This window comes from Dermacentor albipictus, chromosome 6 (genome assembly GCF_038994185.2).
Source record: "Dermacentor albipictus isolate Rhodes 1998 colony chromosome 6, USDA_Dalb.pri_finalv2, whole genome shotgun sequence".
In the NCBI taxonomy this organism is placed as follows: domain Eukaryota; kingdom Metazoa; phylum Arthropoda; class Arachnida; order Ixodida; family Ixodidae; genus Dermacentor; species Dermacentor albipictus.
Genome location: NC_091826.1, coordinates 41,780,147 through 41,802,205, shown reverse-complemented (window position 1 = coordinate 41,802,205; position 22,059 = coordinate 41,780,147). Strand labels below are relative to the sequence as shown.

General features: G+C 45.2%; 1 protein-coding gene across 1 annotated transcript in view; it reads right to left on the bottom strand.

The window, feature by feature from the left end:
- LOC135920722 (adhesion G protein-coupled receptor E1-like) overlaps positions 1 to 22,059 on the bottom strand; it is a 506,714-nt gene that overhangs the window by 401,625 nt on the left and 83,030 nt on the right. Inside the window, exons 2-4 of the mRNA XM_070540398.1 lie at positions 16,702 to 16,928; positions 12,110 to 12,354; positions 7,788 to 7,948 (exon numbers count right to left, since the gene is read on the bottom strand). Coding sequence (XP_070396499.1) covers positions 7,788 to 7,948; positions 12,110 to 12,354; positions 16,702 to 16,928 — 633 coding nt within the window. The remainder of the gene's footprint in view (positions 1 to 7,787; positions 7,949 to 12,109; positions 12,355 to 16,701; positions 16,929 to 22,059) is intronic.

Here is a 22,059-nt window from a genome sequence, read left to right as displayed (position 1 = left end):
GTTCGCCCAAGATTGTGCGGTTTCTTTTTGGGTCAAAATAAAAAAAAGGATACTTATCGAACCAACATGCGTTAGCGTCGAACGTATACTGTTTGTTTTACGCAATCCCGTTAGTCCAGCTCTTTTGAATAGACTGGATGACAGGCCATTTACGGAAGCAAAGATCCTGGGAGCCTGGCCTCACAGTTCATTAGCCCAGAAGGCAGTTCGAACGCTTTTTCACTAACTGAAGGCAACAGACCTCAGTGCCCGACTACAGCCACCCTACACCTAACTTAGTGCATGTGAAAGTGCAGTATAGAGTCATGTCTTCTCTCTACTATTTCACTCCCCATTCCCCTCCCCACCTGTAGGGTCGCAAACTGGACTCAGACTAGTTAACCGCCCTGCATTTCTTTCTTCCTTTCTCTCTCTCTCTTTCTCTCTTCGAAGAAACCCAAATGGAGCTGGATATCTAGCTAGCTATAGCTGCAAAGACGTTCCGCCCCAATGTCCCGTATCTGTACAATTTCCTTTTTCGTGGGCTCATGACCGCAGCCGCTCAGACAGACCTGAAAAGACAGCTGGGAAAGAGTTTTGTCTTTGAGTTTCGGCGTGACAGAACTATGTTTTCTCGTATATTCGGAATTCTATTCGAAGCTATCATGTCTGCAGCTTGTCCGTAAGTTGTACTTGACGAATCTTAAATGCATAGGCGTTTCTATACCCACCCAGCCTACTCAACGAGAGAGAGAAGAAACTTTTATTGTCAAGGCTGACGCGAGTTTTCTTTCCCAGCGGTGTGGGCTAGGGTGGCGTCTGCTTCGCCGCGACGCTATCCAGCCCATTCCGCCAACCGTATCTGGTCTTGCGGGTTGGAAGTTTTCGTCTTCATATCCCACTCTTCGTGTGAATGAGCTCGCCTAAAGAGTTCTCTCGCGGGAGGGTTCTTTTTGGGCATCCCTACAAGATGTGGTCTTGGTCCGCCAGGGGGCAGTTACAGTGTTTGCACTTTGGTGGATATTCATCACCGGTCATTGCAGCTAGTCTTTTTGGACTAAGTAGAGATCTAGTCTGTACTCTCCTGAGGTTAGTGTCCTGTATTCTTGTCAGTGTCTCGTGCAGGGATGAATATATTCACCTGGATTTGCGATAATAAACGGTCATTTCGTTAAAGGTGTGGATACCTTCACGTCGGTCAACCCTGTCGGGCGAGCCCACCTCCCGTTTACTAGCTGCTAGGGCGGCTAGGTGGGCGGCCTCATTGCCAGGGTTGCCAGCATCAGCGGGTAGCCACACCAACTTCCATTGATTGAGTTTTTTGTTAATGATTCTAAATGCTCGAGGGGAAATGAAATCCGAGGTGTAGTTACGAATAGGATGCAGATAGCGCGCGTCACTGCACCTTTTAAGAAAGGTGATAAGAACAATTTGGGAAATAACCGGCCATTATCAATACTTCCTGTGCTTTCAAAGGTTTTCGAAAAAGTTATGTTAAGGAGGCTAACTGAATTTGAGCAAAAACATAATCAGTAACTGACAGTCAGTATGGTTTCCGTAAGGGGATGGGCATTCAACTCGCTTTGCTAGCTCAAAAAGAACACCCACTACAGCATTTGGAGGAAGGCAAACTTGTTCTGGGCATCTTCAATGACCTATCAAAGGCATTTGATTGCATTAATAGCAATCTCCTAATTGAAAAACTTGAACGCTATGACTTTCGTGGCAATGTCGCTTCTCTTATACGTTGTTATCTAGAATACCACCAACAAATAGTTGTCATAAATGGCTATTACTCAGATCCACTACCTATCTCCTCAGGCGTCCCACAGGGTAGCATTCTAGGGTTTTTCTTTATTTAATATGTATGTGAATGACATTGTTAAAATTAATGAAAGTGTGAAATTTATCATGTACGCTGACGACACCAGCATATTGATAGGTGGTAACGATATTGATGACCTTGTCGACGACGCTAATTTCACGTTAGCAAAATGAATGGACACAGATGAATGGACACGTATGAATAGCCTCCTGATAAATGAGTATAAGACGAAAGCTGTAATATTTCGAGCTAAAAACAAACACATATCAATCAGCAAACTTATCTCAAATAATGCAACACCTATTGAGATTACTTTCAGTATTAAAACGGTAGGTGTCTCTTTTCATGAACATATGTCATGGGATGCTCATGTGGATAGCGTGGCAAATAAACTTGCGCAAGTAACAGGTTTAACATACAGAATTCGCCATATACTTCCACCGCAGCCTACGATGTTAATCTATAATTCATTGTTTTACAGCAGAATAAACTACTGCCATCTAATATGGTCTGACACAACGCAGGGAAACTTAAACAGGCTTCATAGGTTGCAGAAAAAGTTCCTTAGAATTGTTGAGGGCTTGCCCTATCATTCCCACACACAGCATCTTTTTGACAAGTACAACGTGATCCCAGTTGACAAATTGTTCGACTACATATTAGACAAAGCATTCAAAAACAAAAAAATAAATAATATCTCCTTTCTACAACGTTTAGCCAACCTACAGGAAAACACTTCTGCCCGCCTGACACGTAACACTACGCTCTGAAAAGTGAGAACTTATAAAACAACGCGTGGTCTAAAGACACTACTGAACAAATTACCCAGTTTACTTAATAGATTAAATAATGAACACGTTAAACTTGAAGATATAACATTCAAAGAACTTCGACAGCATTGTAACAAATTCTAGGCACTTACTTTCTGAATGTTTCGTTTCTGCAAACCAAGTTTTTCTTTGCCCCGTTATTCCTAACAGTGAACATGGTGAGAGAATGGTTCCGTTTTCCCTCTTTCAATTTGCAATGTGTGTTTTATGTGTGTTGTTTCCCTCTACCATCAATGTGTATGTATTACTGTTATTTCTTGCGGATAAGTGAAACTGCATTTATGTTATTTCTTTTGTGACTACTCCGTCGTTGACTGTGATGATTTGTTGTATGAGTGAAATTGCAATTTGTATTTCTATCTTGCCTTATTTTTTGTGTACGTTACATTATGCGCTCGTAATGTGTAATTTCAAATGTGACCATGTATTATATGCCTTTTTTGTCGTTATGTAACTGCCCCGTGTATGGGGGGCCTACGGCTCTGCCAAGCTGTCATTGATGACAGCTTTTACTGCAGGTCTCCCGTGTCGTGTACTTTTACGGGACACAAATAAAGACATTATTATTATTATTATTATTATTATTATTATTATTATTATTATTATTATTATTATTATTATTATTATTATTATTATTATTATTATTATTATTATTATTATTATTATTATTATTATTATTATTATTATTATTATTATTATTATTATTATTATTATTATTATCGCTGTTTTCGGGTCGGATATAATAATCTTGGTGCCTGGGATGGAGGTGCCCATGGCGATAGCGGCCTCTTGCGTCTCCACAGAAGATGTGTTTACCGTCGCACAGCTGATGGTGTGTCCGTCGCCACTAGTGACGGCTATGGTGTGTCGACCATCACTGGTGCGAGCAGCATCCACGTGTATGGCGGGTTGATTTTTGTAGCATTGACAGAGTGCCACCACCCTAGCTTTGCCGCTACCCCTGTTTTCAGTGCTCATGTTTTTCGGAAGCGGGGAGATGATGATCTTGGTCCGGATACTGTTAGGTATCCGCTTTCGTTGCGGGATGTCTAAGACTGGTCGATACCTCAAGGTGTACAGGATCCGCTGTCCCACGTGTGTGCCGGATAATCGAACTGTTTGAGCCCATTTGTGCGCCTCTATGATTTCCTCAACGACGGTATGCACCCCTAGACTCAAGAGTGCCTTCGCATTAGTACATTTTGGTAGCCCAAGAACCGGTTTGTATAACGTTCGGATTAGACCATTAATCCGTTCCAAGTCCGTCTTCCTGAGATGCAAGTAAGGGCACACATACGCCACTCGGCTCAGAAAAAAAGCCTGGATTAGCCTGCAGGCATCTTCCTCCTTAACTCCGTGCCGTTGGTTGGAGACCCTCCTGAGAAGGTTCTGTAATTGCCCAGCTGCAGTTTGGAGTCGTGCTACGGCTTCTTCGTTGTGCGTGTTTTGCTGGATCTACAATCCCAACACTCTGATTTTTGGAACGGATGGAACCGGTTGTCCAGCTACCTGCACCTCAATGTGTGCGGGCATATTGGCAGCCGTGTTTGCGGGATTTTTGTTCTGGACTATAAGCAGTTCTGATTTTTTCGGCGAACAGCTGAGGCCATTGTTCGAGCGTATTTGTGCACTGCGTCAGCCGCTGCCTGCAGTTATTCCGAAATTTCTCCATCCGACCAAGTGCACGTCCAGATCGTTACATCATCGTCGTAGATGGCGTGCCTGATATGAGGAATCTATTTGAGCTGCCGGGATAAACCACTCATGGTAGTATTACAAAGAAAAGGTGAAAGTACTGCTCCCTGTGGTGTACCTCTAGTGCCTTGCTCTATGGTTTTGCTATGAATATCGCCTGTGTTTACGGTGGCAGTACGCCGTGGCAGTACGCCGCGGTATATATGCTCTTCCCTGCGCTCATGTTGGATATGTTTTCTAGAATGGCTCGATGTGAGACATTGTCAAACGCTTTGTGTATGTCTAATACTAACGCTGTTCGAGTTACGCGTATAGGCGCTGGGTTAAGGATATAATTTTGTACTTGCCACAGTATGTCTTGGGTGCACAATTTGGGTCGAAAGCCGATCATTGTCTCTGGGAAGAAGTGGTTGGTTTCAGCATAGTCAACCATCCTATTCAGAACCACATGCTCCATAGCCTTACCAAGACAAGAGGTAAGGAATATGGGTCTGAGGTTCTCTAGACTGAGTGACTTGCTCGGTTTAGGAATGAAGATCATGCTAGCGTGCTTCCACTCTAGCGGGAGTGTACCATTTTGTCAGTGCTGATTAAAAAGCTTGGTGATCGAGAAATTTGTCCGTACGTCACGTGAGACGAATGCAATGGCTCATACCCACGAAAGGCTGAGGCTACAAGCGCTCGGCAAAAATGAAGCGAACGGTGCCTACATTCAATAATATCACCTGTACAACACACAAAAAAGCACACGTTCCAATGAAGAACGAGCTCAAAACAAGCATCCCTACCATAAGTAAAGCACTGCATGACCCCTTCAGCAATTGTAGTTGTGTTTTTGCAATAGCTTCGCTGGACATCCAGGTTGATAAGAACCGATAAGAGTTGATAAAGTTTGGATCACGTTCGATAAGATTGATAACAACCGATGAGGGTTGATAAGGGCTAAATTTAGTCGAACCAAGTTTCATAACGTTGATAATGACACCGCGGGCTGCGTTGAGATGAGCAAGTGGCAGATCGCTCGTGCATACTTAGACAACTCCTAGAGGAGTTCAGGCGCAAATCTTTCTGACGCAATTTAGCTTAAAAATTCAGTTGGTTCAATCAAGCACTTGTGCTTGGCGGAGGGCCTAGAAGAACGAGGACGTATGCTGCACTTCCACACATGTGCGTGCGATCCTGACGTAGGTCGCTTGGGGTGTTGGCGCTTGTCTAACGTCCGCAACAGCTTCATTGTACATCCACTTTCACAGGGTGGAATGGAGGCGAATTTTTTTTCTCAAACGCTCTCTTTCGAAAAGAAACCTGGTCCTGACTCCTTTCTCGGTGCTTTATTTCGTAATATAGAAGATTTCCATACGCAATCGCTATTGGCCAATAGCTGACGTCATTTGAGGAGGGTATTTGGATCAGTGCGCTTGTTCCTACTGTTACTGTGTATGCGTCGCGACGTAGTCTAATAAACGTGGTTAAGTAAGCGAAAATCCGCTTCCCAATTACGGTAAGGATTACGTACTCACGAAAGAAGCCGACTGTCGTCTGCTAACGCCCGTGTAGGAATTGTGTTTCACGTGGCCTCGGACCACGCGAAACTTGAGGTAAGACCACACGCACGCTTTCCAGCGTTCGCTAGCTCCAGGCCGGTATACTGGTTAGAAGCCTCGGCAGACTTCGATTCTAATTGAGCGCGATAGCACTTCGAATATATATACTGAGTGTGATAGGACTGCGAAATGAGCAAGTTGGATGTGGCTCTCATACTTCTTATCCTTCGGTCAAGCTGGTGCCGGACAAAGCCGGTCGTGCCCCCCCCCCCCCCGTTATTATGTAATAATGGATCCATAAGGGATCATATGAGCGCGAGCGCGCGCTCCAGCCCCGTCGTGCACAGAGCACGTGCAGATGGCTTCCCGGGCCTCCTGAAGTAGAACGCTCGCCACTCCCCTGGAGCGTTGCGCGCAACGTAAGACGGCGTGCTTCCTTCCCGCTTTCCTACGTTACGTGCAAGTTTAGCGTGCGCTACTCTCACTCGCACATGCAGCATGCAGCACGCTGCGACGATTTTACCGCCCTTGGACTTTAAGGGCGTTGGCGTAGCTAGTGTTGTCAATTGTACGTGAGTAATAATTTTTTTCAGTCGCTGTCGAGGCGAACACTCCCAGAATTTGTTGACCGTGACTGCTGCTGGTGCTGATAATGTCTAGCCTAATAACTCGCATGGCAGCACAGCGAACACCTAAAGAGACAAAACTCGTATTGCGAATCGACTCATATATGGCTCCGTTTGTTTCACCTCAGCAACTGTACCCGGTGGCCCGCTGTGCTCTACGAATCAGTCAGTGAGACAACGAACGGAACCAAGATATCCTCAGCCGCAACACATATGCGCCTTCAAGTGCATAATTCCTTTTCAATGAAGCGAAGCTTTATATACCTTCTATATCGAGGGTTGGCGCGTCTGCTCTGTCCGCTGCATACCGACTGTTTCGTGGGACGGCCTTGGAGATGCTGCAAAATAATAAACTGCGCTTATGCCAGACATGGCGGTATCGGAAGTGATCCGCTCTCCAAGATGAAGTGTGATCCCCGGTGGCGTTGATCACTTGGTAAGTGAGATATGGGTTTCCGCGCATTGCTGATTGACCTTGGAGCCACGTAATTTGTGCGCTGCAAAATGCGGTGCATAATTGGAGCAGTTTCGCAGAAAATCATTAAACACTTCACAATGATTCAGATCTGCTCGTTGGGTGTTGGGTGCGCAACACTTTAATGAAGTTCTGTTTCTTAGCGAGTTACCGCCAATTTTCCGTACCTGGCGTGATTCTAGCGTTTTAAAGCGCAGCACTTAGGCGCCCATTCCCACGGCGAGTGTCGGCGTCGGCGTCCCTCGTAACCGAGTGAACGAGCACAGCGAAGGATGAAAGAGCGAAAGCGGAGCGCAGCGGTGTATTAAAGACGGCGATTGCGAAGAGAGTGCTATGAGGAAAACGGAGCAGGAGGGTATGGCGAAAGCGTGAGAAGAAAAGCGTGCTGCCGTGCAAGATGGGCTCTGCGGCCACGATGGCGACGAGATGGCGCCAGTGTAGCACGCGTCATTTGTTCACCCATGGCGTCACCGATTCCATATATGGAAACAAAGCGCTGCATGAGCAGAGGTCTGTCTGCCGCGGCTGCTGTGACTCGTGCCTATGCGCTTATCTCCAGATAAGCGATATTGTCGCGCCACACTTCGCTCCGTTTGCAACATGCTGCACGAGGCAGATTGTCCGCGCCAGCGAATATATCGCGATATGAGAGCACGTATAGAGCTGCGCTTGAAGTTTCGCACCAGGGAGTATGGTAATCATCGGTGAATTTTTTTCTTGCTCCCATCGAAAAGTCTATACTTTGCAGAGCTGAATGCAAAAATATTTAGCGTGTATATTAGTTGCACTTGAGGCTATCTGCGTAGCACTCACCGGATATGGTCTTGACGAGGATTTCGACGCGGGCCCGGTCTTGCTGCTTAGGGGAGCCACCGTCTTCGGCGATGACAGTGAAGGCGATCGTGGAGTCCGCCACATCGACGAGGCTTCTGTTCAGCATCACTTCGCCCGTGATGCCGTCCAGGGCGAGGTACCTGGCGAAGAACGAAGCCACGCTACAGAAATACAAAATTCGCTCGCGTTTTCTTCACACGGATGCAGGTGTGATCACTGTTCATAATCACCTCAGATAAAAAAGAAAAAAGAACGATACATGAATGCCAATGAAATATAATAAAAGTCAAACAAGCACAATCTTAACTTCCCGTCAGCTTCTACGGCGCTCAGAAAAAAAAATCTGTGGGCGATACAAAACATCAAATTAAACTTACCTACAGCCCTCCTTAATGATAAAGATAAAATCATGGAGAAGAAATTACGCTGAACCCATTACCAGGCGTAAAAGTGCACTAATACAACTTCATGCTTCACCTCCTTGCATCGCATCTTACCTGATTTCTGTACAGAGGAATAGGATGAAATGCTTGAAAGGGAAGATGACAAAAATTATTATTGTTCTTTAATTCAATAAATCACGCGTCCTTACTCGTTCCCTTGACAGGGAACGCGGACGGTGACACTTTGCAAAGGACTTCTCCAAAACCTTTTATATCAACATTCAGCCTTTCCTTTCTTTTCTACTTCCTTTTTTTCCTTTTCCGTCCTTTTCCTTCCTTTTTTAATTCTGCATCACTACCATCTTAACATCTCTCAGTTATTTTCATGATAATCCTCCTCTTTCTCTCTTTGACTCCTGCCATACATTAGCGATGCAGGAAGGCACACCCCTTAACCCGCGCTGACATAACCTCCATAGTCGTTATGATATACGAGGGTCACTCCCTATGGAGAAGAGTGCCGATAACATTTCCTTCCCGACATAGGCTTGAGGAAGGTCGCGTCCGAAGCTGCGCATTGTGCTATCAGTCTCACTACTTTCAAATCAGATGGAACTGTAAATTATTACTAGAACTGCAGCATTTCAACCAACTAATCCAATTATAGATCTTAAAGTTACACATTAGAAAAAAAATTTGGCTTTTCCCCGGACGTTGACCTCAGTATACATTGCACAATGAGAAAGAGAGATGTCCCAGTGAAACGTTACGCTTGTGAGATCTTTCACATTTATTTCCTTGCGTTATTTTTGCGCGTAAGCAGTGTTTTGGCCTCTTCTGCGTTCAAGACCTTCAACTATAATTTGGCCTGAACGCACTTCGAACTTAGCACGTGTGGGCAAACAAACACTGTTTTCGGCATCGGCCCATGCGCATGTCTTGGTGAATTGGCCCACTAGCCGCTCCCACGTTCCTCCAAGGCAGCTGTTCTCGGCAGCAAGCGTTTCCCTTCCGAAATACACTGCACTCAGTGCATATATAGGGGAGAGCGAAGCACCAGCAGTCAAGTTAAAGCAGCATTCTTTGCTGAATGTAGAAGAACAGCAGCGTAAGCCTCGCCCATCACCATGACAAGATGCAGGATGCAGAAGTGAAGCCTTAAAGCTCATCGTATCGACCCTTTTATCCGCACTGTAGCGGCAGTGAGATACGCTACCCCAGAACAATTCCCGTCACCCTTGAATCAGCAAAGGAAAGAGAAAGTATCTTCTCCCTTATTAATAGAGGTAAAGTCCAGAGTAAAAATCTGACGCACGAGGTTTGAAGAAAGCAACCTTTTTTTCTTCTCAGCTTGGCCTGAGGGCTTATGTCATGCGGTAAAGCCACGGTACCTACAGCCTATGAGGGCCCTTTCAACCAACGTCATCCACTGACAGACTGCCACGTTGAACGGCAGGGCTGCAAGTAGTGTGATTTTAATGCGAAACATTCTTTACCTCACCCTTGGCACATTGGGGCCGGCAGGTACGTAAGTAGTTAGCTATCTAGGTTCCTATCTCGCCTCACTTTAATAGCAATAAATATTTAAAAAAAGGTAATACAGGCAGGCTCATCTACAACTGATATCTACGTAAAGCAAAGCATTCTTGCTGTGAGTAGTTCATGAACCAGGTGCGTGTGTCTGTATTAAGTGTGGTTTACGTGCTGTAAATATAGGTGTAAAGAGCAGCGTGTCGTAAGAAGAAATCATTTCATTTCCAGTGAATTATGGAGATGATGGATATTATATACTCACACTTACATGGAGCACATCATACGCATAATACTTGTTTAAATTTTCAGTGACTATCCATATTGCCCTGTGGCACCCGTGGTGTTTGTGATGCGTCGGTTTCTTCTAGTACAACTGCGCATCGAAACGCGCCTAGCGTCCACTATTGGCATTTGTGATTTATTTATTTATTGATTGATCGATTGAATGATTGATTGATTGATTGATTGATTGATTGATTGATTGATTGATTGATTGATTGATTGATTGATTGATTGATTGATTGATTGATTGATGTCGCCTGTCAACGCATGCGGTCACGGCTTAATGGTCTCAATATTAGGCGTGTGTGCTAGACGTCCCGTGGTTGAACCCTGCCATCGGACGATTTCATAATTATTTCTATAAATCTTTATAACGACGTACTTTGTGGCAAATGGTGAGTTTGCAAGGTCACAAAGCCGTGTGCGGCCGAAAGGACGCTGTCGAGGCAGATCGATGTGCTAACTATCATTCGGAATAGTGGTTGAAGCTAGCAACTCTCGTTACACACTAGCGCCACAGTTCCCTGTAGTAACTAGTGTATAAAGCTCTACGTTTCAAACGCTAAACTCGTGAGCTACTTCTTCGCTACAGCGTACCTAGATGGCGCCACCAACCCGGTAAACGCGTTCGGCGTTAGAGACCGGACATGCACGAAGAAGTGCCTCGAGCTCGGCAAGAAAGCTTCGCTTCGGAAGGAAATACTGTGGGGCTGACGGTGCAACCCAATCTCTGCTGTCGGGAGCACAGCAGCGTGGTGTCGTAAACATTGGGCCACGATTCCAAAGCCAGCCTGGTTTTCGAGACGCTCTGCGTGTGCGCCTTGCGTCACTTGCTCGACATCTTTACCTTGTGACAGTTCCCGCTCTGAATTGTCGTGTTAGAATGCGCTCTCTGCGGGATGGGCCCGGAATGCTACGTAGTGAATGTGTGACGTTGTACCCGACTCCGCGATTGCCCAAGTTAATAGTACTTTAACCTTTGTTCGCATGGAGTACAACTGTCATCGTCATATTACGTAGATCACGTGACATAGCCTTAGATATGTACGATTGCATGACAAGTGGTAGCATGCTCGGCAGCGCACTTTTTTTGTGTGTGCACGATACTGTTGGCCATAAGGCCGCTATGGAGCGGGATTTAAGGCATCACAAATATAAAACTGCGTGTTACAACAATAATCAGCTGTCAAAGATGCAAACTGGGTGTTACAACAGTAAACTACATCGATTAACTTTCAGTCTTAGAAAGCGGGTAAAAGTGGTAATTTGAACAGTAGCTAAAGAATACAAACTGGGTCTTACAGCAGTGAATTACATCATCGAAGTGTCAGTCATAGCAAACAGACAGAATTTGTACCGTAGTATAATACTCCAGCAATTCATTTCGAAATTACATCAATAACGTGACATTGATAGAAAACAAATAAACTAATCATTTTAACAGTAATATAATACTTTGGCAATTCCTCTTCTAATTCATGAAAAACACTCGAATGGATACAACAGACGATATGGGATGTATCTACTAGCTGATGAATAAAATTTAAATAAAAAATATATATGTACAAGAATGGAAGCAAACATGAATATTCAGGTTTGTAATGACGTCATTATGCATTTTCCGAACGTTTCAGCAGAGGTGCACTGCACAACCGCTGATGGCAGGGCGTTCCAGTCTCCTACCGCTCGAGGTTGGAATGAATATGCATATGCATCGATATGTAGCTGGGGCACAACGAACATTGAGTTGGGTTAATTGAGAGGTTAATGAGTTCAAAGCTTCAAACATAAGAAACGCGCCTTATATTGAGCTCACGTGTGTAGCTTTCTGGTGTCTCGGGGTAACATTGATGTAGATAGAAAGTTGTAAGTGCGTAGTGCCAGCTGGCCGGGCGAATATACTCACATGGCATTGCAGGCAAGATTCTCTAAGTTACTCGCTAATTTCAGCATGTTATTTACGATGGTGTAGCGCGACATTCTCTACGACCTGTTTATATAGACAATAAAAGGGCACATAAGGTGTTTCACCAATGGTGTTTCCGCAGATCTGAAATTCTCTATAAGAGGTCCTTCACGAACTTTCAAAGAACCCCAACTTACCTAAGCGCCCTCGTAGACTCCGGCCTGGCCTCGAGGCGGTAGTAGACCTCGGCGTTGTACGGCATCGGGTCCGGGTCGTGGGCCCGCACCTGGAGTACCCGGTACCCGGGCCGGGTGCGTGTCTGGTGCACCTCGGCGCGGTAAACCGGGTGCTCGAACCGGGGCGGGAACTGGTTGGGCACGGTCACCTCGATCTGCATCGTCTTCACCTCGGTCACACCCTGGCTCACGGCGGCCACGATCACCTGCAGAGCAAGGTGCGCAGAATGGGAGTTGAGCTCGAGCCAACGGTCATCATCATTTCAGAATTTGAATAGATGTGGTTATCGGTGTCCCTCTCTAGACACAACACCTCATGTAACACATTTATAGCTGACGTTGAAGTATTTTATAAAGATGGATTTTATGAAGCCTTCTTGTAACGCGATTTTATAACGCCGTTCTATTCGCGTTCTTTCTACAGCTGAATCTTAAATGCCTGCAATCGTAATAAATGCCTCAGTTAGGTTGGACTTGACGCATTGTCCGTACAACAAATGAGGTAATGGTGGTGGTGGTGGTGGTGGTAGTAGTAGTAGTAGTAGTAGTAGTAGTAGTAGTAGTAGTAGTAGTAGTAGTAGTAGTAGTAGTAGTAGTAGTAGTAGTTGTTGTTGTTGTAACTTGTGAAGGGTGAACTGCTGGGCGTGTTGGTAATTGCACCTTGACGGGGGTAGCGCGAAACAACAGAGATGAAAGGACGGAAAGCACAGACACGGTACTAGTACTAGCAGTAGTAGTAATAGTAGTAGAAGTAGTAGTAGTAGCAGCAGTTGAAGTTACTCTTTTTGTTGTTGTAGCAAGCATAATAGTAAAAAATCTGTACCAAGAATTATTATATCAAACGCAGATATTCAATTTGGCAACGACGTCAGAAAGACGGCAGTGAAGCTTTTCTTTTGGCTAAAGTGACACTGCCACACAAGTTAGGCAATCTGGTTTATATATGTCACAACTATATCCAATAAAAACAAATTAGAAGGCGACGACCAAAGTAGAAACAAGCATGCACACACCTTTCACTTTTATATAGCCGAATAACCGTTTGCTTTGACGCTTAATGTTTTCATAAGCGGAGTTCTTGGATGCAACTTTCATAGAAGGATCGCGGTATAGGCCTATACGTAACAAGAAAAAGAAAGAAAAACTCGGCAAGAAAAAGAACTTGTTTCAGTGTCAAGCCCACGCTCAGAGAAAGCGTGAACCGTCAAAACACATTCATAAATATGGTGAGCCTGTTTACGCACGTCCGCAGCACCATAAAACACCGCTTAGTATCGTAACACCAGCAACGAAAATAGCCAGCGCGTAGGGCCACTCTTGCACTAAAGTTAACCTGTTCCGTGCACCCTGGAGTGGTGTTCCTCCCAGCTGCAGCTGCACAGGTGGTTATTTGGTGTGGTCGTGCCTATAGGAAGCGTTAGGTTGCCGCGCAATGCTCTGCTTTCACGCCGCATAAGGCATGGGAGAGACAACGACAGAAAAAGAAAATCAAGTCACTGGCTACCTCACTCGTCAACCCCACTTCAACCACTCGTAGCGAGAAGTGCGTCAATGCATATCATCGTGTTTAGGGCGGCGAAAGTACAGCTTTGTATATGTCTGAATACGGACGTAGCTGCATAGCCCTGTACATATTGGCTTTGTGCGGAATATATATATATATATATATAAACGAGAAGAAAGGGGGTTAACCGAGGGACCCGATATTTACATATAATGAGAGGCCAACAAACACTGACACCAAGTACAACATAGGGGAAATTGCATGTGCTTAATAAATGAAATAAAGTAATGATAAATTAATGGAAATTAAAGTGGATGAAAAAACAACTTGCCGCAGGTGGGAACCGAACCCACAACCTTCGCATGTCGCGTGCGATGCTCTACCAATTGAGCTACCGCGGCGGCGTTTCCCCATCCACTTTCTTGGGTATTTATGTGTACTAGTAGAACCCTGGGAGTGTTAGCCAGCGCCCCCACTCACAGACCTTGGCGGCGGACGTGGAACGTCTTTTTTTGCCGCAGGCGTCACGAGAACGTGATCTTTTCGGGTGAAGGCAACTGGTCAATAAACCCACATATGCTACCTGAAGGCATCAATGTTGCCGGATTCGAGACCCTCGTTATGTAATAAACGAGAAGAAAGGGGGTTAACCGAGGGACCCGATATTTACATATAATGAGAGGCCAACAAACACTGACACCAAGTACAACATAGGGGAAATTGCATGTGCTTAATAAATGAAATAAAGTAATGATAAATTAATGGAAATTAAAGTGGATGAAAAAACAACTTGCCGCAGGTGGGAACCGAACCCACAACCTTCGCATGTCGCGTGCGATGCTCTACCAATTGAGCTACCGCGGTGGCGTTTCCCCATCCACTTTCTTGGGTATTTATGTGTACTAGTAGAACCCTGGGAGTGTTAGCCAGCGCCCCCACTCACAGACCTTGGCGGCGGACGTGGAACGTCTTTTTTTGCCGCAGGCGTCACGAGAACGTGATCTTTTCGGGTGAAGGCAACTGGTCAATAAACCCACATATGCTACCTGAAGGCATCAATGTTGCCGGATTCGAGACCCTCGTTATGTAATAAACGAGAAGAAAGGGGGTTAACCGAGGGACCCGATATTTACATATAATGAGAGGCCAACAAACACTGACACCAAGTACAACATAGGGGAAATTGCATGTGCTTAATAAATGAAATAAAGTAATGATAAATTAATGGAAATTAAAGTGGATGAAAAAACAACTTGCCGCAGGTGGGAACCGAACCCACAACCTTCGCATGTCGCGTGCGATGCTCTACCAATTGAGCTACCGCGGCGGCGTTTCCCCATCCACTTTCTTGGGTATTTATGTGTACTAGTAGAACCCTGGGAGTGTTAGCCAGCGCCCCCACTCACAGACCTTGGCGGCGGACGTGGAACGTCTTTTTTTGCCGCAGGCGTCACGAGAACGTGATCTTTTCGGGTGAAGGCAACTGGTCAATAAACCCACATATGCTACCTGAAGGCATCAATGTTGCCGGATTCGAGACCCTCGTTATGTCTCGAACCCACAACCTTCGCGACATGCGAAGGTTGTGGGTTCGGTTCCCACCTGCGGCAAGTTGTTTTTTCATCCACTTTAATTTCCATTAATTTATCATTACTTTATTTCATTTATTAAGCACATGCAATTTCCCCTATGTTGTACTTGGTGTCAGTGTTTGTTGGCCTCTCATTATATGTAAATATCGGGTCCCTCGGTTAACCCCCTTTCTTCTCGTTTATTACATAACGAGGGTCTCGAATCCGGCAACATTGATGCCTTCAGGTAGCATATGTGGGTTTATTGACCAGTTGCCTTCACCCGAAAAGATCACGTTCTCGTGACGCCTGCGGCAAAAAAAGACGTTCCACGTCCGCCGCCAAGGTCTGTGAGTGGGGGCGCTGGCTAACACTCCCAGGGTTCTACTAGTACACATAAATACCCAAGAAAGTGGATGGGGAAACGCCGCCGCGGTAGCTCAATTGGTAGAGCATCGCACGCGACATGCGAAGGTTGTGGGTTCGGTTCCCACCTGCGGCAAGTTGTTTTTTCATCCACTTTAATTTCCATTAATTTATCATTACTTTATTTCATTTATTAAGCACATGCAATTTCCCCTATGTTGTACTTGGTGTCAGTGTTTGTTGGCCTCTCATTATATGTAAATATCGGGTCCCTCGGTTAACCCCCTTTCTTCTCGTTTATTACATAACGAGGGTCTCGAATCCGGCAACATTGATGCCTTCAGGTAGCATATGTGGGTTTATTGACCAGTTGCCTTCACCCGAAAAGATCACGTTCTCGTGACGCCTGCGGCAAAAAAAGACGTTCCACGTCCGCCGCCAAGGTCTGTGAGTGGGGGCGCTGGCTAACACTCCCAGGGTTCTACTAGTACACATAAATACCCAAGAAAGTGGATGGGGAAACGCCGCCGCGGTAGCTCAATTGGTAGAGCATCGCACGCGACATGCGAAGGTTGTGGGTTCGGTTCCCACCTGCGGCAAGTTGTTTTTTCATCCACTTTAATTTCCATTAATTTATCATTACTTTATTTCATTTATTAAGCACATGCAATTTCCCCTATGTTGTACTTGGTGTCAGTGTTTGTTGGCCTCTCATTATATATATATATATATATATATATATATATATATATATATATATATATATATATATATATATATATATATATATATACACTTCGGAGCATTCTACCTCAGACAATTTTCAGTGCAAAACGACCTCTAAGCCGGACTTCTTCATGTAAAATTCATTCGCTGTGGCTGGTACATTACCTGCGTCATAACAAAACTCCCTTCGGGACAATTTTTGTACGAGGGCCTTGTTGACACGTCGTACGAATGTCCCCGGGTAGAGGCCCTGTATGAAAGGCCCCGGGCATCCGATACGTGATAAAATATCGACGTGACAGATACAATACACACACAGCGCTTTCTCTTCGTTCAGCAGCGTAGCCCTGTGTCGGATGTTCTTCCACTCACGGCTTCCCGCTCACCTCGTACTTATCGCCGACTTTCCGGTTGATGGGTCGCGCTGTCGTCAGGTTTCCCGTGAGGTGGTTCAAGTGGAAGAAGCTGGAGTCCTTGACGTCCAGCAGGCTGTAGGCGACGGGCTTGCCGGGCGCCGATTCGTCTAGCGCTCGCACGGTGGTCACGTGGACACCCGCCGGGGCGTTCTCGTGGACCCGGGGGTCGTGGAATGGCGACCAGAACACCAGCACGCCTGCGTTAACGGCGTAAAAAAAAAAGTGAGGAACCCAGTCAGGGGGACAAACAAAGAGTTGGTGGGTGGTACAGAACGGAATTGTAGTAGTGTGTCAAACCGCCATGTTTGACGTGTAATGACATGAAGACCTACGTCGCAACAGTGCTATCAGGGCATGCCTGGTGCTGTTGTGCCGGAATGCGATCGTCAAGAGGCCTGTAGAAAGTGGGACCACACGTGAGCCTCCCACCGGACAACCAACGCTGGATTTATGGGGAGCGCTATAGTTATCTTTGCTGTTCCTAATTGAGCCTTATTCGCTTTTTAATTCTGTGGTTTTGCGTGAAAGAACAAACGCCTAAATTATGAGGCACGTCGTAGTAGGGGAACTCCGGGCTGATTGTCACGACCTGTAGCCCTCTAACGGTCACGCAGTGCAAGGTACACGGGTGTCTCTGCATTTCGCCCCCATAGAAATATGGCCTCCGCGGCAGCAATTTGATCCTGCACCGTCGGGCTCAGTCAGCGTAATTCCAAAGTCACTATGTCAAAGGGCGTATTGATCTTAACTAATATCTGTGTGTGTAGAGGATATAGAACCGGTCCGTGTCGCGCCACAGACGAGATATCGAACTAAACCTATACAGGTAATGGCCCAGTGAGCGGGGGCTTGTGATTTTTTTTTACTTCGTCCAATTATGAAGCAGAAGCTGGGGGGATAAGTGAGTGGCTGGACGTTAACATCGCATCAGAAGGGACGGACTGACAGGCACGCGGTATCCAGCTTTATGTCCATTAGTGTTGCGACGGTTAAAAAAAAATATTTAGTATGGGAATGCTGTCGTGGTCAAAGTTACTCAACCAGTGAAAGGCAACGATTACGACACAGGCTCTCTAAAGTGAGTGCATGAATGAAAAGAACCACGGGACCTGAGAAAAAGTAACGTGAAGTGAGACAAATAATGCAGGGGAGCTGTGCTGCTCAGGGAGTTGCAAGATCCGTGGTACACCCTCGAGTGGAACCTGAAACGGCGCTCTGAGGAGACAAAAAGCACGAAAGAGAAAATCGAGAGCCTCAGAGACAGGTGCCCGAAGGAAGCAAGCAACCTCCTGCCCATGTGCGAATAAAATAGAGCAAGATATTTGTGGCGTGAAAAAGCAAAGAAAATTGTAAGTGCATTTATCATTAAATGCTTAGGAGCTAGGTATCACCCGTACAAAGAGAAGGCAGCGTACTTTCTTTTTCTTTGAGCAGCTTGCCCCGCGGCATAGAATTGCCTTTCGACTAAGCTCATTCAAGCACCTTGGCTCAAACAAGCGTGGCTGCAACTAATGCAGCCACGCCTGTCTTTTTCTATGCTGGCGTAGCAGAAGGCGAAAAGAGAGAATACCAGACGACGTAGACAAAGTGGAATAGACGTCACAAAATGCATCAGCCAAGGGAAGCTAACAAAAATAGCAGGAGCATAATCCTTCTTAACAGGGACAGCACTAACCATCTCTGGAATGACGATAGCAGACAATCAGAAAGGTGACTAAGCAGACGACACAGTAATGGAGCGATTTCGCACTAAAGATAAAAAAGTTATGTGACGGCGAAAATGAGCGGTAAAGAAGAAGGCAAAAGTAGGAATAAAATGAAGGTTTACTGGCACGCCTGGTCTTACGAGAAACAAGCGTGGTATTATTCAAACAAACTTGATGCTTTCTTGTTCCTAATGAAAAGGTGCGGCCGCATACGTTGCAACACACATTCATATTTCTTTTATCGCTCTTTAGTATTCTCATTTTGAATCAATTTGCGAAAATCTTCTGTAAAGAAGCTTTAGAGGTATTCGAACACCTGTTTCAAAGGCAGCATGGTATACCGCGCGAAACAGCGGTAATACGAACTTGATTAAGTGAGCTGTTAAAGCACATTAATTTACATTTGTCAAAATGACAATGCATTCCCAGTTGAAGGAGAAAACAGTTAAAAAAATGACACCTAAATGTAGGCTAACAAGCGAAATAAGTTATGGCTTTTTTCATGGCGTGCTATTCCGGAGACCACAATTCCATTATGTCTAATTGCACCATTCGTGATGCTTTGAAGACATCAGCGAAGGCACAGGGGAGCTTTTGAGTCAATCAAAGGTGCAAAATTGGGTAGTATGGTGGAAGATGAAACTAATAATTATGCATTATATATATATATATATATATATATATATATATATATATATATATATATATATATATATATATCATACATCATCTTATATATACATATGCAAAGTGCATCCCACCTTAGCAATTCGAAAAACCACTCCATTTTCGACACCAGGCCTGAATCCACCATTGTTGCACCCATTTTCTTTATCGTCCGCGTCTGTAACGTGAATGCGCTGGTCTTTACTAAACGTTTGGGCTAATTTGAATGTTTCAACACGAACGACGTGTCTTCCGTTTGGCTGGCAGACACTGTGCGGATAGAGAGCGCGACTGAGCAGATGTTGAAAGAAACGCCGAGATCATCATCAAAAAAAGATGCCGAGCTCGTAGGCGAGGCTGGACGAAATATCCCAACCCGGCGGCTATGTAGTCGAGCAACTCGGGTGACGTGTTGCCAGGGGCAACGGAGGCTTCTGGATTTGTTTTGTTCAGAACGGCTTCGCACGCCGGTGATCTTGTCGAGAGAACGCTGCGCCTCGGGCCAAGATGAGCAAAACACAAGCAAACAAACAAACAAACAAACAAAAACAGAAATGAATATTGCGTTGCCTGTTGCCCACGCGGTGAAAATGCCTTTGTGTGTCGCCATCCCGCTTGAAAGAGGTGAAGCCATGTTACGAAACTCTGGCTTCACTGAGGCCGGTGCAGTCGTGGCGTGTTGTAGGTGACATCACCGCGACAAGGAATTTAAGTTAGCACGATGGGGGATGCCAGTAGGAGGCGTAGCGGATGCCTTGCGATGTTACTTGTTCTGGTCAGGGACACACACACACACACACACACACACACACACACACACACACACACACACACACACACACACACACATATATATATATATATATATATATATATATACCTGTCATCATCATCATCATCATCATCAGCCTGGTTACGCCCACTGCAGGGCAAAGGCCTCTCCCATATTTCTCCAACAACCCCGGTCATGTACTAATTGTGGCCATGCCGTCCCTGCAAATTTCTTAATCTCATCCGCCCACCTAACTTTCTGCCGTCCCCTGCTACGCTTCCCTTCCCTTGGAATGCAGTCCGTAACCCTTAATGACCATCGGTTATCTTCCCTCCTCATTACACGTCCTGCCCAGGCCCATTTCTTTTTCTTGATTTCAACTAAGATGTCACTTACCCGCGTTTGTTCCCTCGCCCAATCTGCTCTTTTCTTATCCCTTAACGTTACACCTATCATTCTTCTTTCCATAGCTCGTTGCGTCGTCCTCAATTTGAGTAGAACCCTTTTCGTAAGCCTCCAGGTTTCTGCCCAGTAGGTGAGTACTGCTAAGACACAGCTATTATACACTTTTCTCTTGAGGGATAATGGCAACCTGCTGTTCATGATCTGAGAATGCCTGCCAAACGCACCCCAGCCCATTCTTATTCTTCTGATTATTTCTGTCTCATGATCCGGATCCGCAGTCACTACCTGCCCCAAGTAGATGTATTCCCTTACGACTTCCAGTGCCTCGCTGCCTATTGTAAACTGCTGTTCTCTTCCGAGGCTGTTAAACATTACTTCAGTTTTCTGCAGATTAATTTTTAGACCCACTCTTCTGCTTTGCCTCTCCAGGTCAGTGAGCATGCATTGCAGTTGGTCCCCTGAGTTACTAAGCAAGGCAATATCATCAGCGAATCGCAAGTTACTAAGGTATTCTCCATTAACTTTTATCCCCATTTCTTCCCAATCCAGGTCTCTGAATACCTCCTGTAAACACGCTGTGAATAGCATTGGAGAGATCGTATCTCCCTGCCTGACGCCTTTCTTTATTGGGATTTTGTTGCTTTCTTTATGGAGGACTACGGTGGCTGTGGAGCCACTATAAATATTTTTCAGTATTTTTACATATGGCTCGTCTACACCCTGATTCCGTAATGCCTCCATGACTGCTGAGGTTTCAACAGAATCAAATGCTTTCTCGTAATCAATGAAAGCTATATATAAGGGTTGCTTATATTCCGCACATTTCTCTATCACCTGATTGATAGTGTGAATATGATCTATTGTTGAGTAGCCTTTACGGAATCCTGCCTGGTCCTTTGCTTGACAGAAGTCTAAGGTGTTCCTGATTCTATTTGCGATTACCTTAGTAAATAGTTTGTAGGCAACGGACAGTAAGCTGATCGGTCTATAATTTTTCAAGTCTTTGGCGTCCCCTTTCTTATGGATTAGGATTATGTTAGCGTTCTTCCAAGATTCCGGTACGCTCGACGTTAAGAGGCATTGCGTATACAGGGTGGCCAGTTTCTCTAGAACAATCTGCCCACCATCCTTCAGTAAATCTGCTGTTACCTGATCCTCCCCAGCTACCTTCCCCCTTTGCATATCTCCCAAGGCTTTCTTTACCTCTTCCGGCGTTACCTGTGGAATTTCGAATTCCTCTAGACTATTTTCGCTTTCATTATCGTCGTGGGTGGCACTGGTACTGTATAAATCTCTATAGAACTCCTCAGCCACTTGTACTATCTCATCCATATTAGTAATGATATTGCCGGCTTTGTCTCTTAACGCATACATCTGATTCTTGCCAATTCCTAGTTTCTTCTTCACTGTTTTTAGGCTTCCTCCGTTCCTGAGAGCATGTTCAATTCTATCCATATTATACTTCCTTATGTCAGCTGTCTTACGCTTGTTGATTAACTTCCAAAGTTCTGCCAGTTCTATTCTAGCTGTAGGGTTAGAGGCTTTCATACATTGGCGTTTCTTGATGAGATCTTTCGTCTGCTGCGATAGTTTACTGGTATCCTGCCTAACGGAGTTACCACCGACTTCCATTGCACACTCCTTAATGATGTTCCATACATATACATGTATGGAATGTTAACTTTATATGTGCAGGTGTATCAGGTAAAACAATAAGGCTACAGCTTGATTCCTCGCTAATTGGTCCATTTCTGTCTCTTTCTTTTGTTTCTGTTATTC